Source organism: Lissotriton vulgaris, chromosome 10 (assembly GCF_964263255.1).
Source record: "Lissotriton vulgaris chromosome 10, aLisVul1.2, whole genome shotgun sequence".
Classification (NCBI taxonomy): domain Eukaryota; kingdom Metazoa; phylum Chordata; class Amphibia; order Caudata; family Salamandridae; genus Lissotriton; species Lissotriton vulgaris.
In genome coordinates this window covers 47,513,979-47,539,042 of record NC_141698.1, presented here as the reverse complement: position 1 = coordinate 47,539,042, position 25,064 = coordinate 47,513,979, and the positions used below count along the sequence as shown (strand labels likewise).

The 25,064-nt window shown below is 43.8% G+C and overlaps 1 protein-coding gene across 4 annotated transcripts; it reads left to right on the top strand.

Moving 5' to 3' along the window:
- The first annotated feature begins 3,732 nt into the window (after positions 1–3,732).
- On the top strand, positions 3,733–21,700 carry LOC147684566 (metalloproteinase inhibitor 1-like). Of its 4 annotated transcripts, none has more exons than XM_086940404.1 (6): positions 3,733–3,885; positions 6,605–6,773; positions 13,478–13,551; positions 15,785–15,899; positions 19,827–19,948; positions 21,163–21,700. In XM_086940404.1, exons 2-6 carry the CDS (start codon positions 6,629–6,631, stop codon positions 21,313–21,315), a joined length of 609 nt encoding a protein of 202 aa, XP_086796530.1. In that variant the 5' UTR covers positions 3,733–3,885; positions 6,605–6,628; the 3' UTR covers positions 21,316–21,700. The 4 variants fall into 4 exon arrangements, with proteins under 4 accessions (XP_086796530.1, XP_086796531.1, XP_086796533.1 ...); XM_086940405.1 differs by having other exon boundaries at positions 3,782–3,894; XM_086940407.1 differs by having other exon boundaries at positions 3,785–3,885; positions 6,610–6,773.
- The last annotated feature ends 3,364 nt before the right edge of the window (positions 21,701–25,064 follow it).

Below are 25,064 nucleotides of genomic sequence, written 5' to 3'. Positions count from 1 at the left end.
AAAGTCCTCAAACACTTTTTTTGGGAAATGTGAAGATTTGTCAAACAACGCCAAAGATCTACACAAGTTGAAAATGCTTTTCCTATGGAAACATGATCCTAACTATAACTAACCACTGGCGACCACCAGTAGGTTATATATAGCCCTGCAGGGTCAGCCCTCTCTATGGTGTCTTGTCTTGCGGATGTTAAATAGGGGGCATGACACTCTCGCCTTGTTCCAGAAAATGGATTTGCCATGGAATTAGTGGTAACAGAAGGTGAGAAAGGGAGATGAGGGAGGCAATCACCTCCCTTTGGAAATTGTGGACTCTCTGTGTAAGATAGGCTATAGAGGAGCAGCAATAAAGATTGCGAAAACATATACCCTCACTTTGAAATGCACGTGGCTATTTAATAATTTGTACGGTATGAAATGTACTGAAAAATAAGAACTTTCAATTGTGGTGTTGTGATGCTATACAGCTTTATTACAAATGTACACCACAGTACAAAGCACAAGGAATAACAATGGTGCATTCTGGTATCCGTAGGAGTTTGTCAAGCGACGTGACAAAATGGATTTAAACACTTTGACTGAATGCAATCCACTCACCTGTGAACAAGGGGTCTCTGCCGAAACATGTAAGGACTTTAAATTGCTGCCATCTCCTTGAGGAATAAAACGCTTTGATGTTATCCGGAATTGGGCCTCTGTGCTTCTTTTCTGTGTGCACTGCTAGCTGTGCTATATGCATATGACATGTTACTCTTTGTCCAGGAGCCAAGTGAAAAACTCCCTCTGCTCCTGAGAGCAGTGGGTGGGTTTGGTGCTTTTTCCTGACTGGTCAAAAACTGGGTAAAGGCAGAGATATTCCCATTGACGAACGCCACCCATCCTATACTGCTAGACTCCCCCCTGCGATAGTGTGATGATCCCCATCGCTATTGATGGGTTTTTCTGCATCGTTCTCCCGCAGAGGTTATTCGCCTCAACTACGGTCCTGCTGTTGACCAACAGTCAGCTCAAATTGACAGATTGATAAAGCTTCCACTGCCAGTTGTGGGCAGAATTAGTATTATAAAAATGATTGTGCTACCCTGCTTTTTATATCTTTTCCTCACTGTCCCAATCCTGCTCACGACTGCGGGCCTCATTCGTGAGGCCCCTTGCGCCATCGGAACGTTACTTTTTGTGACGTTCCGTCAGGCAGCACTAAGCCACTTTTTTTGGCTTAATGCTGCCTGATAAATATCAGTCCCTTTACGGCAGTGTTCTGCATTAAAGGGGCGTGCAATAGGTGTTGCTGGGGCCGTTCCCAGCATCATCCATGGCCTTTTGACACTGCCCCAGATTCACGAGAAGTCGTAAATCTGAGTCAGTGCCAAAAGCTTACGCCTCCGCAGGGGAGGCGTATGGGAGGCTCCTCGTTTTTGCTTTTTCTATGTGTGCTGCATTCACACATACAAAGAGGAAAAGCCTCTAGTCATTATTTTTGTACAGAAAGGTCTCCCTTCCTGTACAAAAATAATCATCCCGCAACGCAGGCACCCTTGCACTATGGTGCAAAGGTGCTGCCATTGGTGCACGGCAGCCCATAGTGCGCCAGCACAGGGGAAAAGGACTGGAATGTGCTGTATCTTATAGATACAAAGCATTCCTGACTTTTTCATTTGCCGTAGGGAAGCGCAGCAGGAAGGCCTGCTGTGCTTCCCTACGGCCAAACCTCATAAATGAGGCCCTAAAATCTTTGATGGACTGTGGAGCCTGCTTATCAGGCTAATCTGTGCTGGCGGTCAGGCACGAATAGGCTGGCAAACGTTGATAATGCCTTTTGAACGTGGAGGGTTTGGGGTCCCAGATTTATATCTATACTACTTGATTGCCCATGCGTGGTACGCATACTACTGGTATCATCCAGACGCACGGCTGGCACACCTGAAGCCGGAGTACTCACAGGTCCATCCGGGCTCTTTGTCAACAATCCTCACACAGGGACTTTCACGGTCGCCCTCTGAAATTTGCACGATACACACCATGGCCTGGGCTTGGGAAAATTACGACGATACATGGCGGAGGGTGCTCTATATACTCCCCGCACTTGCCGTTACAAGACAACCCATTGAACCCTCCCACTCGTGAAGCCCTGACTAAGCAGGCACTGTCCCGGTGTCAGCTGCACACAGTGGGCGATCTTTTTCGGGATACCAAACTATGGGCCGTAGCAAGCCTGTCAAAGGGTTGTGCAATATCCTCTCTGGATAGTTTTTTTTTCACAAAGAACAAAGGTTTTGACATAAGCTTTAATAGACTCCTCAATTACTCCCACTGTCACTTATGATTACATCGGTTGATAATTCACATTTAGTCTCCCGTCTGTATTGACTAATGCAGACACTCCCCACCTGTGGGGGGGGGAGGCTGGACTTTTTGCTGTGAACAGACATGCTATGTTTCTAATAACTATAGACACACACTCCTCCATTTTAAGTGCATGCAAGGGCCTATGTTACACCTGCATGCCTTACTCGGATGGACCCTTCCAGACCCCATAATTGCCTCAGATGTGCAAGAGATAATGCTGATTTTATGCATTTGACATGGCAGTGCCTGACGGTTCAGACCTGGGTAGAAGTATTTAGCTACCTCACTTCCATGACTGAATCAACCTGGCCCCTTCTCCGTTAGCAGCGTTGTTGGGAAATGTTCAACCCTTGGCCACTGGAATACGGTGCTTCACTGCCATTGCCCTCCTCCTTGCAAAAAGACAGGTATCCAGAAACTGGGCCTCTGCCACAGCTCTGGTGGTCAAGGCTTGGTTGAGAGATTTAATTTATTGTGTTATGACTAGTGATACCTACGCTTCATTACTGCCCCCCTCGAGGCCTAAGAATATATGGCAGCCCCTTCGTACTTATTTATTACTTAACCCTGAGATTACTGACTGAGGTAGTTCTTTAATATTTTCTTAGAAGGCACTGGATGTGGCAATCTAGGAATTTGTTATATATATGGATACACTGGGGGTCTGCGGGGACAAATGCCGGCGACACTGTTGCTCCTCACTGCTGAGGAGGGGTGGACTTGCAAGGTTCTGACCTTTTTCATCTTATCATTCTCCAAGTTTTATTCCTACTTGGTGCCAGTGACTCGGTGATCGGACAGGTAGCAATCAATGGTGCTCTGGCTTAGATTGAAAATGCGTATCCTATAACAATTATCCTGGCTGGCATTGGCTTGCAGGCTACTTATGCCCTGCCGAGTTATTTTTTGGTCATTGCCATTGATGTGATACCCTATTTGACTGCAAAGGCTGAGGTTATGTTGTTTTCTGTTTGATGTATTTTCTGTCATAATCTGCTGTTTTGTCTGTTTTTACTCTCATGTCCAATGTGGCTACAGCTATGCACCTTTATGACAGATTCATTGATGAGAAAAATGCAATAAAATCATGTTTAGAAAAAAAAAACTGTGAGAACCTACTTGCTTTGACACTGCTTGTTTAATTTTACCTTCAGTATTTTTCCAATTCGACCTTCACTTTTTATGTATGTTCCATTTTATTCGTCATAGTTTACTTGGCTGTTTTCCTTTGTAGTTATTGTCTTTTATATCTCTTTATCGGGAACATCTCTCCCGTCAACCTCCAGTACCTTGCTGTTTTCCTGACCTTTTCCATAGTTTATATTGGATATGCGTCATATAGGAGGAGCAACAGGTTGATCTCTGCCAGGTGCTTCCAGGCAGCCTCTCCCACTGGAAAACGCCTCGCCTGCTTGCTCAATGCCGACTGACTGTCTTATAAAAGGACCTCAGGCTCATTCAAAATCCAGCCACCTCCTGAAAGGACGCAAAGATTTTGCACCATCAGACTTTGAAGCAGTTGACTCCAGCTTGAAGTAACAGGTGAGGAAGGTCTGTATTTATATTTTAAAAATTAATAATTTAGTAATGGACTTTACTTTGGTTTAATTGACTAGAAAGACAGCAAAACATCTTGAGTGAAGCAAGGACGGCTATCAAATTTGCCAGGAAGTTTTCTGGGAGTGCTTGGACGGCTGTCTTGCAAAAACTATGGGGCAAATTATCAAGAACGGCGTTAAAATTGTCGCTCTTTAGTGGCAGGAAACAGCCGCTAAAGCAGCGATTATGGGCTTGATAATATGCCCTTAAATGTGGCAGAAGGCAGTTCATCAGGGTGGGGAGGCAATGTTCTCCATCACCGAGAAGCCCATTGTTCATTCCTGAGAACTAACAAACAGACCCTTATTGAGACCTTTGCAGGGCCAGTGGAGTTGCAGAGATTTTCGCATGATTATATATTTGCCGCATTTGCCACGTAATCCATCATCTGCTGCATAATCTGCAAAGTATACCTAAAATATGTTTGCTTCTAGCGCAAAAAGATACAAAATTTACCAAAAATATGGAGAGTTGGGTTTGGCACCCTGGAACGTTTTTTCGCAAAGTTTGTCTGGTCATATTTAGTTAACTGATTGCAGTATTTGGCTGTTAAATTTTCACTAATTTGGGGAACTCTTTTCCTAGACACTAATACCAGGTGTAAAAATGACTATATAATCTAATAATACCACCACAAAATGTGCTGCATTATGTTGCATAATTAGCTATTTCTTGTTGCGTAATTTTTTCAACCCTGCCGCATAATTTGGTCCTCTGCTGCATAATTCTAGCGTCCCTGCCTATAAAGAGAAGGTGCGGAAGTGGGCGCCTTGAGGTATGGCAGTGGAAATATTCAGGGCTTGGCAAAATGTGCATGCATACCCGCCAACACACATGATGCCACCGTGTGGCACACGATATTGACTTCCATCACACGGTCCCTCAGTGAGGAGCCGATTCACAGGGAAAACAAGCTAAAACTTCTTTAAATAGTGGTTTTCCCGATCATTGTCCAAGGCTTTGAACTGCCGACGTCCATTAAGGGGTGTAACGAAACCCCAGGACATTAGCACCAGATTATTTTTTTTGGGGGGGAGGATGGGGCCTGGGGGTAGGGTGAGGTTCAAAAGAGCCTCGTGGGTATTTCTCAGCACAAGGATCCTGCCCCTTTCAAGGTATGAGAGTGAGGCAGGCGCCAGCTCTGACGTAACATTTAATACTTCAGAGTGAAAGCTGGGACACCTGATAATAATAATAATAATAATAAATTGTGTCTTGTAAAGCGCACTGCTACCCGCACCGCAGGCCTCATAGCGCTATAGACCGCTGGGGAACCCGTCCTGGCTTTCCCTGTGAGATAGTCCGTCCTGGGGGTCTCCAAGGTGAAACCAGGCATCCCCGGCGTTTGTGTGGGGCCGTTGTGGAGATGAGGCAAGCTAATGCCCAGAGTTGCCGAGTGTGATCTCTGGTCGGAGTAGGCACCGATGCGAGAATTATCAGTCCGCTGATCCTGGTCCAAGACCCTGCCGCGTCGGGAATCGAACCCTGGTCCCGGGCCGTTCTCTGCTCTCGGGTCTGCCGCCTCTAACCAGTGAGCCACACCATGACTCTGGAACCTGTATTGCAGCTGGGTTTCGTCTTCACCCTTCGCATACTCATATGCAAACAGTGGGTGTGTATAGACGCTGATGTGTATGTCAGCCAGTTAGTAATACATATGCTTGCCTAAGATTTCTCCTCCTTATAACACATGGGCATGGTATGTTAGGAAGCCTCTTACATTATAACATCAGGTATCGGAAAAAAGGATATATTTGTTACAAGGGGCTCCTACCCCTAAACAATTCTGTGTAGTATATTACTACGTAACGTCATGCATAATTTCTTCTACATTTAGGACAAGGAAGTGTGTTGTTGTTTTTTTTTTTTCACTGTACTTTGTGGAAGAATCAGTACATCTATAAGACCCCCGACCTCTTTATCAATCCAGGGTATGTTGGCAGGTGCACATTGCAGGGTATCTATCAATATATAGACATGCCACTAAATCTATTATTTGGCAAATATGGGACCCTAAAGACCTTTACAGGTCAGTGCTGTTCCCGGGTGTGAAGTGGATATTGGGGTACACCTGATGACGTCATCAGCCCTCCTCACCAGAACTGATGCATTACTGGACACCGGGTGCATGCAATGCTTTGTGACGTATGGATGGCCAAGCTGCAAATGAGAGTGCGATAGGAACTCGCTGCCTGGCCCTTCTACCAGCTGGTCCCCTTCAAAAATTAGGACCTGTTGACTTTGAAACTAAAGCTGAATATTTACAATGGACTTAATGACCCTTGCTGCAAACAACTGGCCACAGATTCATGAATTTGGGCCTCCAACCTCCCAGCAGTTCTCATAATCAAGTTGCATACCTCCAAGCCCCACCTCTCAGACCAGCATGCTGTCCCTGAATTTGTACTTTAGTCTGTGCAGCCTAAAGTCATTATAAACAGCTGTGAACAAAAATGACCACTCTCAAGGACATCAAAGACTCACCAAGGTTACATTAGTTTTCCCTGCACATCTCACTAGAGCAATAGGACATTTATAATATTCACAAGAATGTTTGGTATGTCTGTGACAGTGCAGTGAAAGGTACTACCTTGCCACCTCTACCCAACCTCAACAGTTCAAGATTTACAATGTTGCTCTCCTGTTTTCCTGTCTCCATTAGAACAGAAACACCAGAGGTACAACCATGACCTTCAGGAAATCCATGGACCCCAGAAAGTGTATCTTCCTTGTGGCGGGTCTTCTGATTCTGGAGATCTCCAGCCCTGTTGACGCTTGCTCGTGTTTACCATCAGTTTTACAGAACAGTTACTGCGCTCCAGATGCTATTCGTGAGTTGAAAAAATAAAAGAAAATGATAATCTTTACTTCTGTTTTTTAAGAAATTGTTGCTTTTGATTTGACTAAAATTATATATTTAATATGGTTCTTTTTGCTCATTGCATGCCACTGGTTCGCTTTAGTGCCACTCATATTTGCTTAATTCTTATTTGATGGTTTCCCGTGCTGAAGCTTGTCAATCTTGTGTTTGTCCCTCCACTGGAGAATAGCCTCTCAATCAGCTTTCTGAGTGGCTGGCATGTAATCAATCAATCAATCAATAATTAAATAAATAAATACATCAATCAATCAATCAATCAATCAGGGATTTATAGAGTGCAAGGCTACTCACAGAGTGTCCCAGCTCTAAAAAGGATTCTGTACAACTGAGCCCTCCCACACTAGTGTCCTCACTGAGAGGCTGCCTTGAATAAACATCTTTTGAGTGATGCCTCAAGCTATTTTCCTCCCTCAATGCACGCACATTTGGATGAAGGGCGCTCCACGCAAGTACAACAAGTTGGGAGAAAGATGAACCACCCCATTTTTTCTGAATAGCTCTACATGTCCCAATATGAGGGAAAGGAGCTAACCAACAAGATCCCTGTATTCTGGCTTTAAATTGTAAATTACCAACCACATCTACTGAAAACGACCACCAGATTTTTCTTACATGTCCTAGGTCCTTCAGGACAGTTGATTCTATAGGAAGAGAAAGCTGTGTGTCATCAGCATGTGACCCTATCCGGACCCCAAAGGACTCAACTAAAGAGGCCAAGGGTGCCAAATAAAGGTTAAAAAGAGTTGGGCTTAGAGAGATCCTTGTGGGTCTTCAAAATTGGTTACTTTAGGGTCGGAAGCATACCGAGCCACCCAGATAGATCGGCTTCTATCAGTGAGATAAGAGCCAACCCATGGCAGAGCAGAACCTCCGACTCCGATGTCTTCCTTTCAGCCTGTTTCCCACGATCAAGTGCCAACTTGATGGAATCTGTTAACTCCCCTAGGGCTGATTCAGTCTGAATCTTGACTGTGAGTCGTGAAACAGCTGCGCCTGTTCCAAGCATTTGGAGAGCTGTTCATTAATGAGCTTCTCCAATATCGTTGACACCGCAGTTAAAAGTGAAATCTGCCTGAAATTAGCAAGCACTGATCTGCCAACAGCGTTTTTAGAAGAGCCATTAGTTTGTCCTGTCTCCAGCAAGTTGGCGCAGTAGCTGATTGGATGGAAAAATTGAAGAATTGATTCAAACGCAGATTGATCATCTTCAAGCTAGCAATCAAAACCCATGGAGGACATGGATCATTAGGTGAGCCAGATTTACAAGGGTGATGTATATTTTCCACTGCTGACTTTTTTACACACCACTTTTTCTTGCGCACTGTCTTTTTTCATCTGTCTTGTTTGATTCTAATCCCCCAACCACACTTGTGTTGCTTTCTCTTGCCTGTATACAATGCTTAAGTTGTGGACTTATAAATGTTGGAGCCAGCACTATCGAAGGTTGCGGTGCGTAATACAAAGACTTTGTAGTATTGAATACCCCTAATGCCTCTTTCATCTGAGGCATGGGGGACAATGGCTGCTCTTTATCTCAGTCTTGAGGGTTGTTTTTTATTCCTCCATTCTCCCATTGTCTCTGTTTTTCCATCTTTCTATACCTTCGTCTTTCATCCTTTTGTATTTTATACTTCTTACTCTGCATCAAAGTCTTAGAAGGAAAAAGTAGGTGTCAGTGGGCCCCACCTGCAACCTCCAGATCAAATTAAGCACTGCCCATATATTTCTTCCCCACCTTCCCAAGTAGTCTACTTTGCCCCAGTCCACTGGTTGCTTTTCTGCCCACCGTTCTTGTGATTCTATGACCCCCAGCTCTCTGTGTTACTTCCCCCAACCCCAATGTTGCTACCCCGTGTATCTTCCCCAATGTTACAATACCACATGTTGTTCCCTCAATTGTTCTTCCTTGAAAACACGCCTTTGCACTACTTTTTTTTATATGCCAATCCATTGTAAATCAGCAAATAAAAAGAAAAATAAAGGCAAACGTGCCTTCAAAATAACACATCCACAGCAGCCACATGATCACACAATCGGTATCCTTCTGAGACGTACGAATTGTAGTGCTACGGCCTGGCCCTTATCAAGGTGGCCTTTGCTCCTTACGGGCTACACTTTTCTAGATGACTTTAAGACATCATTGAATTCATTGACCCAGTGGAACCATTGCTCAACTTTAATAATTGCCCTGATGAAGTTCTTTCAAGAACGAAACGCGTTGGCTGATTGTTTTTACACCTATGCTTTGGATTTATAAAATTAAACACTTTTTCTACGAAGATAATGATTGAGCTTCTTTAATAATTCTTGGATACCTTGGTAGTGCACCACTCCATTGTTTTTGGTGATTCTGTTTCCTGTTTATGGGTTGTACCCCGCAACTGTGGGTACAGGAGTCGTGTATGCACACCATCAGAACACAAGTACTGTCAGATACCTTGGGAAATAATTAGAGGTCGGTGCGGCACTTGGAGTCCACCATTGGCCCTTTGCATTCAGTTCAATATGGGGAGGGCTGGCATTCCCAGCAATGCACTCATGGTAGTAGCGAAATGGAACTGGGACACATATGTCCAACAACGGTGCAGGAAAACTCCATATGAACCAGAGATTCTGCTGTGAACACACCCTGGCAGCTTTCGACTCACACACCATCACAACACAAGAACATAGTGGAAGGTGGAGATAAACAACTAGGGAGACCTGTTTAATGAGTGACTGTGGTTCCTCTTTGAGAAATTGAAAAACCAATATAATATAGGTGCGAGTAGCTTCCTACTACGCAGAGCACAGCAGACTCGCCTACAGCTAACTTACAATACTAGCTTAGGAAACCAGTGGTCTAGACAGGGCTGAGGGCATTTGTCACTCACAGGAAGCACACCAAAGCCTTGACAGTGCTCTATACAGCACTATTTTAGAGGAAAGAAATCTTGATGCCCCATCTGCCACATAGGTGGACCGACCGCCTGCATTTGGAGATCACAGAAGCTAAATAGGGGAAAAGTTTAGGAATTGTCAAAATGATCTCCAGAATTGCAAGACTAAAATGCATTCAAGTTAATTACTTACTTTATGTGTATTAGACCTGTCAGCCCTAGGGTGGTCTTTCCCCTTTTTGTTTCACCCTTGCCTTGGTTTTCCACCCTCATTTTTATTGGACCTAGGTCTCCGGGCACCTTACCATTGCTAATCAGTGCTAAGGTGCAGGTGCTCTCATCTACCAACATGGCTGCCACAGGCCCCTGCTACTGCGGAGTGGTCTTTTTAGTAGCACCCTAGTAGCCAGGAGCTGGCTGAGACCCTTAGATACTGTTGCAATACCAGCCCGCCTTTTCTGCCCATAGCTAGACTATGGAGGTTCCTGGAACCTTCCGGAATAGGGGAGGGGTCTCCATTTGCCACCTTAGAGAGTGGTCACCTGACCTGGGAATATTTAAGGAAAGGAGGGAAACCTTTTAGACAGTTGGGGCATCACTGACCTGGGTGAACCTACGCAGAAGTCTTAGGTGGTAGGGCCTAGGGGGGAAACCTATACCACTGGGAGTGACTGGGCCTAGGCACCGCCTTCCAAGTTGAGTAAGGGACTCTAACCAAACCCACTGATCTGGCCCAGCGTGAGGGGAACCCAGGGACCCACTTGCAGTGAGCTACAGGAACCAGTTTGTCCTCAAGCCACCAACTCACCCCCCCAAGAAACTACCTGAAAGGGCGCAGGAGCCGTCAAGCGCCAAGAAGAACACTTATCTGCCAGAAGGACTGCTGGGGGATCAACCAGGTACTGGCGCTGTATCATCTCTGCGCTCCCCTGCTCAACCTGTGCCCCAGTGCTGTCCTGCCACCGTCGTGTGGCCTGTCCTACCTAAACTAACTGTGCTGCCTCTCCAGCGCTCCACTGCTGTGCCCCCTGGAAAGAGTTGTGCCACTGAACACTGCTGCCTGTCAAAGCACTGTGACATCGAAGCGCTGCTGTACTCGCCGCCGTGGTCCCCGCTGTGTGCCCCAGAGCGCTTCCTGCTGTGTTGAAGCGCTGCCTGCTGTGTTGGAGCGCTGCCTGCTGTCCCCGGCACTGTGTCGTAGCGCCGCTGCCACCCCTTGTAGTGCGGACCCTGCCCGGGCCTGTGGACCCCGCTGCGGCCTGACGCTCGCCTAGGGAGGCCCCCGCTTGTGGACAGCGTTGCGGCGGCCCCCGGTGCCAGGAGAGGGCCGCCGGAGTACAAAGTGTGCCGCGCCATGCCCCGAAGCCATCACGAGCCCCATGTGACAGGGGCACCCGGCCGCATCATCGGCCGCGCCCCCGCCTTTGCTGCCTGGCAATTGGGGAGATGCTGACACGCCCCCAAAGGCTGCGCTGCCATTGGTGGCCCGGGCACGCCTCCCCTCAGCCACCTTTGATTGGTCCCTGGGCTCCGTAAGACCGAGAGAGGCACGGGACCCGTCCTGTTGCCGGCGAAGGAGGCTCCCAGGAGAGCGTGAGCCCCCCATCAGCCCCCGAGCTATGGGGCTGCTGTCATCACTGCAAGGGGCCCGGGAAGGCCCGAAGACTCAAGGTAAAGCCCCGGGGGAGGGCGAAGGAATCCAGTAGAAGCGGGGCCTCCCGGGAGTGGGAAGGAGGCCCCAGAACCGCCCTCCTCTACCAGAGACTGTGATTACCCCGCATTGGGCCTGAAGGCTCAGAATAGGAGAGAAGCTGGTAGAGGCCTTCTGAACAGGACCCCGGCTTCTAGTAATTGCTAACATACTGTGCCCGAGGTAACCCCTGGCTCGGGGACAGTTCTTTCCCGCATGCCTTCGAGCAGGAAACCCTGTTGATGTAACTGGTATGCTATTGATGCAGATGTTACCCCCTTTAGCAATCCACTTTCCCAAGAAACGTTTTCAATTGGAACGGGTCCGCTGAAACGTTGGTCACACCACACTTGCATATGGGGAATGTGTTGTTTGAAAGTGTTCTATGAACGGGTTACCCTGCATATATAATGAATTGTTGCTTGACCCTTTGCAAGAGAGGTTTGCTTCTGCCCAAGTTCCCAAAGAATGGTTTAACTGTTGTCTAGGCCTATATGATGGAATGTTGCCTGTTCTTTACTACAGGAGAGGATTTACCTGTGCCGACCAAGAAATGTTACTAATGAGTTAATGTTGAAGTGATTACTGGATTACCCTGAATGATTTGCCAGTCGTGACTTGGGTTTTAGATAAAAGTATATTGATTTTAACAGATCAGCTGGTGTGTTGTCATTGTCAATTATTGTGTGCATTTCCTGTCTCAGTGGGAGTGTGTGCTGTATGGTCACTTTACACCTAAGCTTTCGGGTGCCTACCTGCTCGCGCCAAGCTGCCCCCGTGGAATTGGTGACCAAGTTCCCTCAATGCGTATTCGACTCCACAAAGCATAGGTCAAAGTATCAGGGTGCGACAAATTACTGCCCACACTGTGCAATAGGGGAGGCAGAATTTATGCACAAGGTCTTGTACTGTGTAAAGTTGTCTGTACACTGGGATTAAGTAACATAAACCCTAACAGACATTGAAAAAGACCCTGTTGACTGCCTACTGAGCGCAGTGAATCAAGTTTATGTAAGTTGTGTAAGTTTATGGACCCGGCTCTAGTCCTGGTGAAAAGTTGTATATCAATGTTCTAGTAGGCACTGGCAGTGCCTGGCATCTTGCACTGGTTGCTGATATGAAAAATGGACACGTGCAGAGCTGCTCTCCGCCCTCGATGCATGGAGATGAGCGAGCACAGTATTGATGTATGGAATGGGTACTTATGAAAGATGGAAGCTAAAACGGATATACTTCCCACTTGGCTTCTGTGACTCAGTAGAATTTGTTTTTCAAAAACAAACTTCCAAAAGGGGGAAAATAAAAACACTATTACATCCGACACCCTCCGATTTATTTTGTTTCTCAGGCTTTGGTGGCCATTTGTGCTTTTTTCTGTGTAGGATTACAAGGCTTTACCTGACAGTCCCAAACAGGAAAAAAAAAGCCAGAATGTCCGTCCTATATAGTCCATTCATGAGGGCATCAATCCAGGGTTTCTACTGGCAGAGGCAGAAGTAGGAACATGGTGATATACCTTACTGAATAAAGCACCCTGCCCACCAAACTCTAAAGAAGGCAATTATATCCAATATTTAACATGACCTTTACACCTGGCAAGAATCTAGCCTTCCAGGATCTATTTGAAAACACATCTCCTACCAAAACTATTTTTGAAAAGCATGCATGTTGCATACTATCGTCTTCCAGTGTTTTCAAATGTTGTATGATCAAGGGGAGAGAATCTGAAAGCTGGCCATCCAGTGAACCATGTTACAATACATCTGAAAACCAAAATGACATCATCAAACAAGATGACATTCTAGAATGCTTATCTCAGTGATTGTTTAAGATGCAGGGCTGGATAAAGAGGACTCTTTGCCCCTTTAAAAGAACCCCTACTGCACTTGCATACAATCAGGCCAGGTTCTAGTGGTTCTTCCCAAAGCCAGTAAGGAACAAAGCCACAAAGCTAGATGAAATTGGCATATTTTTCCTTAGTCTTTCAGGTAGTAATATACATCTTCCTTGGGATGGTAATACTTCCTTACTTAATAGATTCATTGATGGTAATTTGCTGTTGATTGTCTCTTTTTTGTCTGACAGTTCTACGAGTTAAATTCTTGGAACCCTCCCAGAAGAAGGATGGGGCGAAGGGCTATACAGTTGAAATCACTGAGGTAATGTTATTTCTGTTTCTCATAATTCACAGCGTGAGTGAAGGGCATCACCATTATTTTGACAGTATGGCTTTCATTAGGAGAGGGATAACAAAAGAAATGCAACGTTTACATCTCAGACCATATCCCTGTTCATTGAGCTTGAGGAGCCACCCGGCTGATCACAAACCCAAACACCACTGTTAACATCCAACTGAACTTCTTCACTAATCTTCCACTTGGATGAATTTGAGGAATATATATATATCTGACTAAACACCTTACAGTTAGTAGAAAGAAGCCCTGTATTTGACTGGGGTACAACTGGTCTGGTTTGGCAAGCAGTTCCAATGGTTACTTTTTTTTACACTTTGTTTTGCAAGCTTATGCAGAACAATACAAAGAGAATAAAAGACATGGCAGGGAAATACTTGCTATACAAATCAGAAATAAAAAGAAATAACTGCTTTAATGGATGTCAGAGAAAATGATGGTTCTTATTGGTTTAGAGTAAAGATGTTAATGGTTTTTGGATTACTGTAAGGTGAAGGCATAGTTGAAACACACAAGGATGACAACAGAATTCAAAGTATGGCAAAAAAATGGAAAGGAAAAAAACATTGGCAAAATGAGGTATTGGCCCGCCAGCACTAACACTGACATGCATTTCTTTTAGGTGAATGTACACACACATGTGAGAGTGACAATGAGAAATATCGTCACTCACAGTGACTGAAAAGAGCCAATTGGTAAAGTTAATGTAAATGTTCTTATTTTTCTCAGCAATGCCAGTGATTATTCACTCATGCAAGGTGGGTTTAAATGATAGAATAGGTAAACCTGTTGCTCCAAAATATAATAGGAAAGAATCCTTACTAAAAATACACGTAGACCCACCCACTCCTGACCCTGTAGTAATATTTTCTCAAATAACTATCTGGCAATGGGATGTCAAATTCTACATAGTTCTATTTCAATCTTAATAATAGAATGGTCTGAAAAAATTAAGCAATTAGTGCAGCTGAAATTAAATCTCTTCGAGTAGCAAGTGTATCATTTTGAAGCATGATTATTCTCTTGCTAAAATCTATTTAGACATATTCTTCCTTCGAAAATGACATTAATTTTGTGGTTTAGGATTCTTCTTCTTATCTTTTCTAGAGGAGTTCAGAATATATGCAACATGCTTCACAAGTTTTGTAATTGTAAATGCATTTATAGCGCTTACCACCCCTGCCATGTTGTTGAAATGCTGTACGCCGGGCAGCACTCTGCTCAGGAACCTAAGGATAGTGGTCAGTTCATAATTATTGGGATTAGCCTTGTGATCGTACCATGCATTCACTCCAGTTTCTTTGGGGTAGATTATATTAATGTGGGTTCATGTAGATGATGGTGGATGTATGACGTTACAACACATACCTTTACAACGCATTTTTTACAACACAACATCCATTACAACGCATTCCATTACAACGCACGCCATTACAACAAATTTTTGTCTAGTTGTGATTAATCAGCACGGTTTAACACCCCCATCTATGGTATGGCGCAGTTTAGCATGCTTTGCACATTTTACTTGTTCATTAATTGTGTATACTGGTTAAGTTTAGTGGTTTTTTTATTCAGCTTTTTTACTTTTCCGGCTTTGCCTGTGTGAGACTGGTGTTCTTTGTGCCTTGTCCTCTATTCACTTTCTCGGTTACTATTTTTATTGGCACGTGTTTTATCCCAGCAGGTTCTTATTTGTATTTAATGTGTGTGCTTTTATGGTTTTTGTACAAGAAACCGATAAAGATAAAGATTGATTGATTGAAAAAACAACATAAATCCTACTACTTGTGGAGAATGACATGAACAAGTAAAAGAAGTAAACATCAGGCTTTGGATGCAAAAAGGGAATTGAATCAGTTAGACAGGAGACTCATGAAGGGGGCACTTTGGAGGTCTGAGTATTGAGGGAGACGTTTGGAGATGGAAAGTGGTTGAGTATTAAGCCTCTGTAGCCAGGGCATGGGTTTATGCAATTATATTGCAACATGTTGGGGTGTCCAGAGGAATGAGTCAGTGTTGCTGTCTGTTCTACTACTTTTGCCCTCAAACCACGGGAAGAACGCATATGTCTCAATATTCAAATAAAGGTAGTTAAAACTGGGAAAAATACATTCATGACTTTATTGTCTGCAAATAATTTGTTAATGTATACAGTTAATGTGCCGCTGACCCCTACCTTATTACTCACTTCTTATGCTAGGTACTGAGAGGCGATCCAGCATTGAAGAAACAGACGTTCATTGATTCATGGAGCGGGACCAGCTGCGAATACTATCACAATCCCAATGAGTTCAACGTTGAGTACTTGATCACAGGTCAGACATCTCTGGTGTGGTGCTGGGAATGCAGCATTAAGCAGTTTTTAAGAGGGCAGATTTCAACTTTCTGCAACTAGTCTATAGGTCTGTTCCCTAGAAGCCACTCTGAAAGCTCTGCACCCATCTTGTACAACCCTGCGCACCCCTGACCGCACACCTCACACTTTCATCCAACATGCACAAAGGTTTTCAATTACAAATAATAGCATATGTGTAACAGCGCTTACTAAAGTGTTATTAGCAGAATGAATGACATCCAAGACTTCAAAAACATGATTTGGAGACACAAGGGTTCTTAGCTGCAATATAGAGGCATATTATCAAGGGTGGCGATAGGGAATTATCGCCACTTTAGTGGCCGTTTTCGGCCGCTAAGCATTAGCAAGTTGTCACTAACTGCTGTTAGCGACAGCTTGTAGGCGACAGCGAGCGGTTTGGGGCCCGCTTTGCATGTCAGCGATATTTATCGCTAATGAGATACAAAGTGGGCGTACCCAACCTGTTATCGACTGAAAGCAGTCGCTAACGTCGCTATCGCCTATTACCAACACAGGCGTAGCGTTGGAAACATTTGCGAAAATACGCGAATACCTCCAAAAACTAACACCTGCTCAGACCAGTTCTTAGCCATTATATCAAATGGAAGGTGGATATTCAGGCTAAGACCCTGTTAGCGATAATGCGTGAATATCGCTGTATTCTCAGCGATATTCACAGATTTAGCCGCTATCACCTGGAATTGTATCGCTTTTGAGATAAACGTTGCTAATAGCACGTTATCTCAGCGATAAAATCCAGTGATGCGCGGCGATAAAAAAATTACCGCTAACCCTACTTAGCGATAAATATCGCTATTTGTTTATAATATGCCCCTCAGTTCTTTAGTCTAGTGGGCATGAGGTCTACGAGTTTTCTCATATGCATCAATAATTCAGATAATTCCAGCTTAATGTCGATGCAGCTAAATCAATATAACTAGCCACTAGCCGCAGCTATACTAAAATGATAGCATTGTAAATGTCTTAGTGATATGCAGCTACATGTCAGAACTTGAGATTAGTTTCAGAAAACTCACAGAATCTGCCAAAGGAAACCGCCCACTTTTCAGTCCCTGCCTTCATTAAATGGAAAGGGCTCTAATGCGTGCAAAGATGCGCATGCTGAAATCTGTGCTTTAAATTCCGCATACGTGGTCCGAAATTCAGAAATCCCTATATTCACAACAAAGGCTGTTTGGCTCAATATTCATGTAACAGCATCATTTACATGGGTACCAATGTGTTCCTCCACCTAAAGTTTGTAAGAAAAGTATTTTATTGCAAAGGGAAAGGTGGTATTGCATTTCTAGTCCTTACTTATACTGAAAAACAGTGGCGGCTTGCTTAAGGCGTGCTGCGGGGTGGTGAGGCGGGGCAGGGGAGAGGCAGAGTGGGGAGCAGTAAACTAAGACATACAATGGAATGGAGGAAAGTAATATTACTTTCTCCCGTTCCGTCGTATGTCCGAGTTTACTACCCCCCGCCCAGCCCCTCTCCCGCCTCACCTCCCCACAGCATGCCCTATGCGAGCCGCCACTGCTGTAGAATGCTCTAACCATACCCTTCCGGGCCAAAAGGAACAATACAGTGCTAAGCTAGAAGGTAAAGATTGAACTCTTGACTTGAGGTGTGACTAGGATTCTACAAGACCAAACACGTTGACCCACAAATGCAAACTGGTTTCTCTGTGAAACACCAGAATCATCACCCTTGGTAGACTAGAAGAAAAAGGCTTCTTCAGAGAAAATGCATTCCTAATACCTGGTACATTTACGGAAATGTGCCTAATGCTGATACCATCAACAGAAGACACAAGAGACCTAAACTACTTTAGTTAAAAACACCAACAACGAATTTTTAAAAAGTCATACAATAAAGAGAATTGGATGTAATATGTAAAAATGCAAAAAAGTACAACAATGAAAAGCATAGAAAAAGTCCCTCAACGTTATCCAATTGGAAATTAAGAATATTTTGAAAAAATTACACCCACTGTGACTGATCCGCTACAGAGTCAGGTAGAATCTGGTGGGAGTTCCATTGAAATTTTTTACCATTAAACTTGGTCATATTTTTTAAGCATAGTAAGCTTTCAAATGAAAGCGCCCTGCAAAAACAGCTATTTGCCAAGCGACCCAGAAGCACATGTTTCCCACCACAAAAGATCAGAGAAGGAAATATTCAATGTGAAGCTGCCAAAGAGGCATTTCTTTCTGGGAGGTTTGTTAGGTTGACCCAGTTTTCCACGAGTTACACGCCTACAGTTTTATCCCAAGTTCTGCAGCACTGCCTTCTTGAACAAGAGTCCTCCGATGTCAAGGGCTCGTAGTTTAGGCTCCTGTTAACCCCTCACAGTTTTAAGGGAGTTCCCCCAACTCGGCTTTCATTTTCCCAAAAGTACAACATCCCAGTTTTAACAGAGCCACTGGAATTCTTCCTAGGAGGATAGCATTCTCTTCCTCAGGACAATCGATACATACCAACTACTGGAGGAAAGTTTCCTACTGACATTCAAACATCTTGCAAACCCTAAATCCCATTTAGTCAAGCCATGAACATCAGCAGAAGACTGGTGCCACCAGTCCTGGAGCCATCGATCTCCTTTCGGTGAGCCGAGGACAGAGTGTTAAGTGATGAAGCAGTCAGTCTTTGGTAGTGAAACCTAGTTAATCCCCAAAAAATCCACAGGCATGCCAGGTCCAGTATTTTGGCAGAGGGTGGCATTTCATTTTATGAGTTCCCACATCACGGCATCAATAATTTCAGTGTTGCATGCACCCATAATCCATCATTGAGAGTTTATTCCTCAGCCCTGCTCCCCACTGAAATACAGATGAGATCTCCTCTGAGCCATGAGTTGGTTCAGGCACCTGCACAGTCTGTCTTATCTGAGTGTTCTGAAAACCCATCCTCTGAATTAAGTAGGGGCCACAGAATCGGTCTACTCACTGATGTTGTACTTGACAATCCTCAGGGGTTTCCTCCCTCTGATGTTAGGCATGGTGTTGCCAGAAATTTTAAATGCTTGTTTACGAAAAGTGTGTCTTTGGCATGAACTTCACCTGAGCTCGGGGTTTGGTTAGAGAAATCAGCAGATCTGCAGAATAACCATGGACTTGTTCCTATTTCTGCTGAAAATTTGGAGGAAATTGCAGTGGGAAATGACAGATTATAGAGACTGTGGCCCGGTACTTTACAGCTTGAGAGGGCCGGGGGTGGGGAGTGGGTGTCGCTGGTACATGACTAAATTAAGACATAAACTGGACTCATGGCCATGTAATCCCCAAGGCTAAAGTTGGAGCCCAAGTAGCATTTCTTCGAAAACAGGTAAAAAAACAGGATGACTGAAAGGAAGTAGTTCTGTTGTCAGATGAGCCTATTTTAAAGAACCCTGCTTGTTACTGTTGTTGGTGTGTTCAGCATCTGTATGCTTGCGGAGTGGAGGTTGCCCTCTCACCTTAAGCAGTAGAGCCCACAGCCGGATATCATTCAAATCCTTCTCCCAGGTTGTATTGGTCCCCACAAGAGGGAAAATGAATTACTAATGTGTCAAATAGACCAGATTGCTCTTCACAACTATTGTTGGCCAGCAACTGCATGCAAGGCCCTACAGGATGTTAGTAGCTGCACCATGGAACCAGATGTCCAACTTCTCACATATAGGAAACGTCATGTGTTCGCAACCTGTGGAGGAGCCCTGCACTAACCAGTGGAAGCAATGTACCAGGGTACTTCCATTGAAGTAGTCTTAATACATTAGATTCCAGCAGCAATTAAATGCATTGAAGAAATTTACAGCTCACCTGTTGACACACTGTTAGTGAGAGTGATTACTCCAATGAATGCTAATGGTAGATTTTGTCTTTTCTTTGCTCTCTCTGACCAGCTTCCATCATCAATGGCGTCCTCAGAGTGAGTGGCTGCAGCTACAGGACGCGCTCGAGTGCGCTGACTTCTGGGGAAAAAAAGGGTGTAGAGGGAGCCTACCAGGAAGGATGTACCTGTACCGTAAGTGTTTCCTTGGTCACGGGTCCTATCACGGCCACCAAATAAGTAGCATAGCAAAATGGAGTCTCACCAGAGGAGGGACCAGGGGCAAAGAAAGGAGTAGCAAAAGACATAGGACACTCAAGAGAATATTGTGAATAAAATGCTAATCTCTTCACCTCAATTTTTCAAATACCAATAATGCGGTTCTCTGCACTAGACCAGAACATTTTCCCTATAAGATCTTTTAATATTCTAATCATTGCTGGAACCTGGCTCTGGATCCATTCTATAGGGAGCTGAATTTTTCTTGGACTTTCAAAATCTCCCTAAGAGTATATACTACCGGAGTCATATCTATATGATCTCCAGAGGATACTATAGTACTTAGAAAATCTCACAGTAACACCTCATGCTGCTTTAGTAGAGGAAAGCAAAGCTTAGATGTCGGTATGAATAATATTCCCGCAATATATTAATCACCACAGAAAGTTCAAGCCTCATCACTTCATATGCCCCTCTGTGTCTTAATCTCAACGGCGTGCCTCTTAGTCTAATATTTACACTTGGGAGTAAATTACGGCTGCAAAGAGCACCATGGAGGAAATAATATTAGTGATGGGAGGCACCTGCAATGTGCAGCGACCTTTGCATCCATTGGATATACAAACACTACCTCACAGTGTTTTCCACCAGTAGTTATCACAATGAAAATCTAGTGGGTAACTGCCCAGGAAGACATAGGAAAGAATTGAATTAATACTCATCTCCAAATGGGAAGACATGCAAACATGGGCTAAAGCTTTTCAACACTTTTTCACAGCTGTAAATGATCTCCTAACACTTTGAAAATAAATCACATGATTTCAGAGCCAGAACTCCATTGCACATGTCTTAGTTATTGAGCTTAATTAGTTCTTTTTTTCAGGTGGATCTTTAGGTGAATTATCTCAAAAGTCATGTCTTGATTCCATGATTTGTGGGTACCCGTACTAAAGATCAGCACCAGCTCTTTTGATAACGTCATTTTGTAGTGAGGACACATATTGTTACATATTCTAACGAGACAAAATATTTATTTTGTAATACTCTAATTAAAGCCTGCTTTGGAATTAATTTTGCTTGAAGTTTCTTCATCACTTTGATATAAAGTACATTTTAAAACTGGAACACTGCTGGTGGCTACTTTTGTGCTTGTTGGGTGACCAGGCTTTTGTTTTCTATATCTTCGACAGATTGTGCCATGCTTTTCTCAACCCTGCCCATCACCAGAGCCAAAGACATGCATACTTGAGCAGTATGCAGGGGGCGAAGCTGATAATCAGGCAAAGAACCGGGTCTGCGTCCCTAAGGCCAGCGGTGAATGCGTATGGAAGAATATTGAATAGGACAAGCGACCAGAGAAACCATCTTGATGTTTAACAACCCATAGATGGTTGAAGCCCATCTATGCCATCCATCTTGTAGATGACGAATAGTCAGGAAACAAAGCGCAGCTCCAACATCTGATTAAAGTAGTCAATAGAAAGTGGGCAAACTAATCTTCAGGAAGCCCTAAGTAAAATACCTTTGTACTTTGCAGATTGTTTGCTACTTCTCTAATCCTTCAAGGACCTGCACACATTTACTGTCCACAATTCACATTGCATGTCTCCACAGTCTCATTTTTTATCTATGTATCTTGTTTCATAAAGCACTTGGGGGCCTGGTCGACACTTCATAAATGCTCAAGAAAATTAAAACAATAAAAGAAGTATTTTGGAACCACAACAAGAGTCACTTATTATAATTAATCAACATAAGACTGATGAGCCTCATTTAGAGATTGGCAAACAGGATAGACCGCCACAAAGGTAGTGGACCACCCTGTTGGCCAAACTGACGGTCTGCAGACTCTACTTAGAGTCAGGTGGACTGACATGTTTTCATCAGCGGAGCCCTCGCTGGTTCCACTAGCTGAAACCTTACACCAATGCCAGATGAACATGCTGCCTATTTTGAACAGGTGTTCTGGGGTATTCTTTACTGTTCAGGACTGTCAAGAAAAGCCTAGTGGTCTCAAACAGAAAAAAAGAAAATTTGACTTCACACCCTGGGAAAAAACATCCAGGACATAAAGGTCATTACAGGTTTTTATTCATTTATATATTTTTGTTTTACTAGACTTCTGGATAAAACTTGATGGATAACATCTAAATCTGTCAGGGTGGCAGAGGTTATCACCTTTGCCCCCCTCTCAGATGGCAAACATCCTGCCATATTTCTATTAAGAACCTAACAGCCACATGTACTAAGACATTCTCCCATAGGCACAGAATGGGTAAAACCCTTTCATACATCTGCCCTGAGTCTTTTACATAAGCCATTGTCTTGGTAATTTTTTACCAGACTGAATTGCCCTCTTACAACGTGTTCGTGTGTGATAAATAATACCTCTACAGCAATTGCAAGAGCAAGAAATATGAAGGTGTGCAGTTTTCTCATCCCATACTCAGCCTCAAGCACTCCATTGTAACAGCATATGACAATATTTGGGTTTGTGCGGCTATACACCGTACCCCATTAAATCACATGAAGGCTTGATCATACCTAAATTAATTTAATATACAGTTCAGTTCATTTTAAACCAGAGGCATTATACTCTCCTGGCCGACAGCGCTCTCTACAAATCCACTTAACAAAACAAAATAATACAGCCATGTGAGAAATTGGGGCAGTGGTTAAGTGAGGTGTTAACCCGGCACAATCCTTGTCAAGGTGAACCACAAATCCATAAATTGACCTGTACCTAACCCTTTGGTAGCTTGGCACAAAAACAATGAGGCTTAACTGAGAGGAAATGTGTAGAGCATTACATAAGAAAAATCCCACATTAATTAAGAGAAATTGAGGCAAATGAAAACAAATATTTCAACAAAATGACAAAAATCTATTCTGCACAATCAGAGTTATGAGTTTTTAAAGTTTAAGGAAAAAACGAGAACCTGAAAGATCAGACCACCAATTGCAGACGTCTTGTTGTGTGAGAGCGGGTCAAAGTCGAAAAATATGACATACTGTGATGGAACTCCTGTTGGACACAAGAAGTGGCTTTGGCTTACATTTAGACTTAGAAGAAATTTGCTGAAAAATGTTCTGAGAAGGTAAAGTTCAGCAGGACAAGGTTGCAGATATTGTCTGAGACGAGAGTGTCATTGTCGGGGTGCTGCTGCGGCGATATATCAATGAAGATTTCTCCGTTTGGTTTTAGTCACTATTTTGGAAGTCAAAATATCCAGCGGGATAACCATAACAAAGCCCGCATTGGGCAACATCGGAGTTGCATACGACGGTCAGCTGTGAATTCCTCACTGGTTTCTCATTTCAATACATCACACAGATGATGAGATCAGGTGGCAAGTGATTGATATTGCCACAGTACCTGAAAGAGGGGGAGACATCACACAAATTTTGCAAAGATGTGAATGTCATTGGATAGACAGAATGAATTCTAAAGATCGGGGACTCTATTCTGCGGAACAGTGGTGTGGCTTTGTGGCCACATTAACATGAAACTGCCACAACACCTTCCCCCACCCTAGAACTGGCCTAGTATGTGTATGCGATTGTACAGTGTTCTTTGAAACGCTTGATTATGCCAGCACATAGTTATGATCATGCGCACGCCATGATAATATTTCTGAAATATTTATGGTAATGGCAGAGGTTCATGTTTGACCAATTATGTACATCACCATAATAGTTTTCCATGATGTTGTTAAGTAACAATCACTGTAGCCGCTAGACTAGGCTAATGTACATTGCTAAATTATTTATACAACTACTAATTGACAACTTTGTATGTTCACGCATCCGTTTTGTCCAGATTTTCGTGTGGCTCCTATGCCAAACACTGCTTTTTCTAGACAATTACTTGATTTTGCAGACAAATTGTATGAGAACACTAAGTGTAACATCATTTTATGTTTACCATTTTTTGCTCAGCTACCCGTATATAACAATATAGGTGTGTTCACAGCTGTTATCTCTGTATTATTAATCCCAGATGCACACCATATCTGCCTTTTCACCATCTTTTGATCAACAATCTATACATTGTGCCAACCGCTTTGATCTCTCTACTCATATGCTTAGACACACACAGTGTCTGTCTTTTTTGTCCCTGTCCCCTATGATTGTCAGCATACCGCTAGGTCTTTCTTCACTTTTGTTGGGCTTCCATCACCGAAAACTGGATAACTTCGAGTTGCGGCAATCACTCTGATGCCTGCGTACTGTTCTGGTCTTTTGCTCTGAGAACTATTTAAGCCAGCACAAGCATCCGCTCTGTGTCATTGACCTCCAGTAAGCAGACGGCTGCAGTCTTGCTGTTGGCACGCATCGTATGCATAATTAGGTAAGACAGAGGCCTGACACCACGAGCGCGCACGCAGATTGTTAACGCTTATGAGTTACCCACGATGCCAACCCTTCGATTCCTTTTCCCACAGGAATCGTTTTACAAACCCTGCCTGTGATTGCAATCAGGTTTCCTATTGTTTGTATTCCAGAGATACCTGGGTTGCCATATGGACGTTATAACAGATATATGTGTAACCCACTTGGGAAGGCTTTCCACATAATGCCAAGGCTGTGTGATAGTGTTCTCCCAAAGGTTTTTTTGTGCCAACAAGGTCAGTGCTTTTCAGAAACGAATCCAAGTGTCACAAATACAAATGTGTGTCAAAGTCGTTGTGACAAATGAAGGGCAACTTTAGAAAAGAACCATGTACATGTAAATTGGCACTATTTCCTACCAGGTTTAACTCCGGCACATGCCAGTTATGCGGGGAGAAAGATCCATAGCCCATACCAATATCTGTGGTGCTCTGTTGCACCATCAGCTCTAGCACCAGCAACCTATTTCATAATCGATTGACAAGGAACCTGGGTTTCTTTGCAGAAAGCTCATTCAATCTCCACTGACACTTCTTATAATGCCTGGTCATATAGAGGTGTCTGGGAATATAATGCTAGACTATGCATGCTCCTTCTGCTTAAGAGGCGCAAAAGGTTGGGTTAAGAGAGAATTGGATGTTGAGCGTTCCTGGATCCAGGCCCTGATTTATATCAGCAAGTGGTTGGCCAATAATATTAG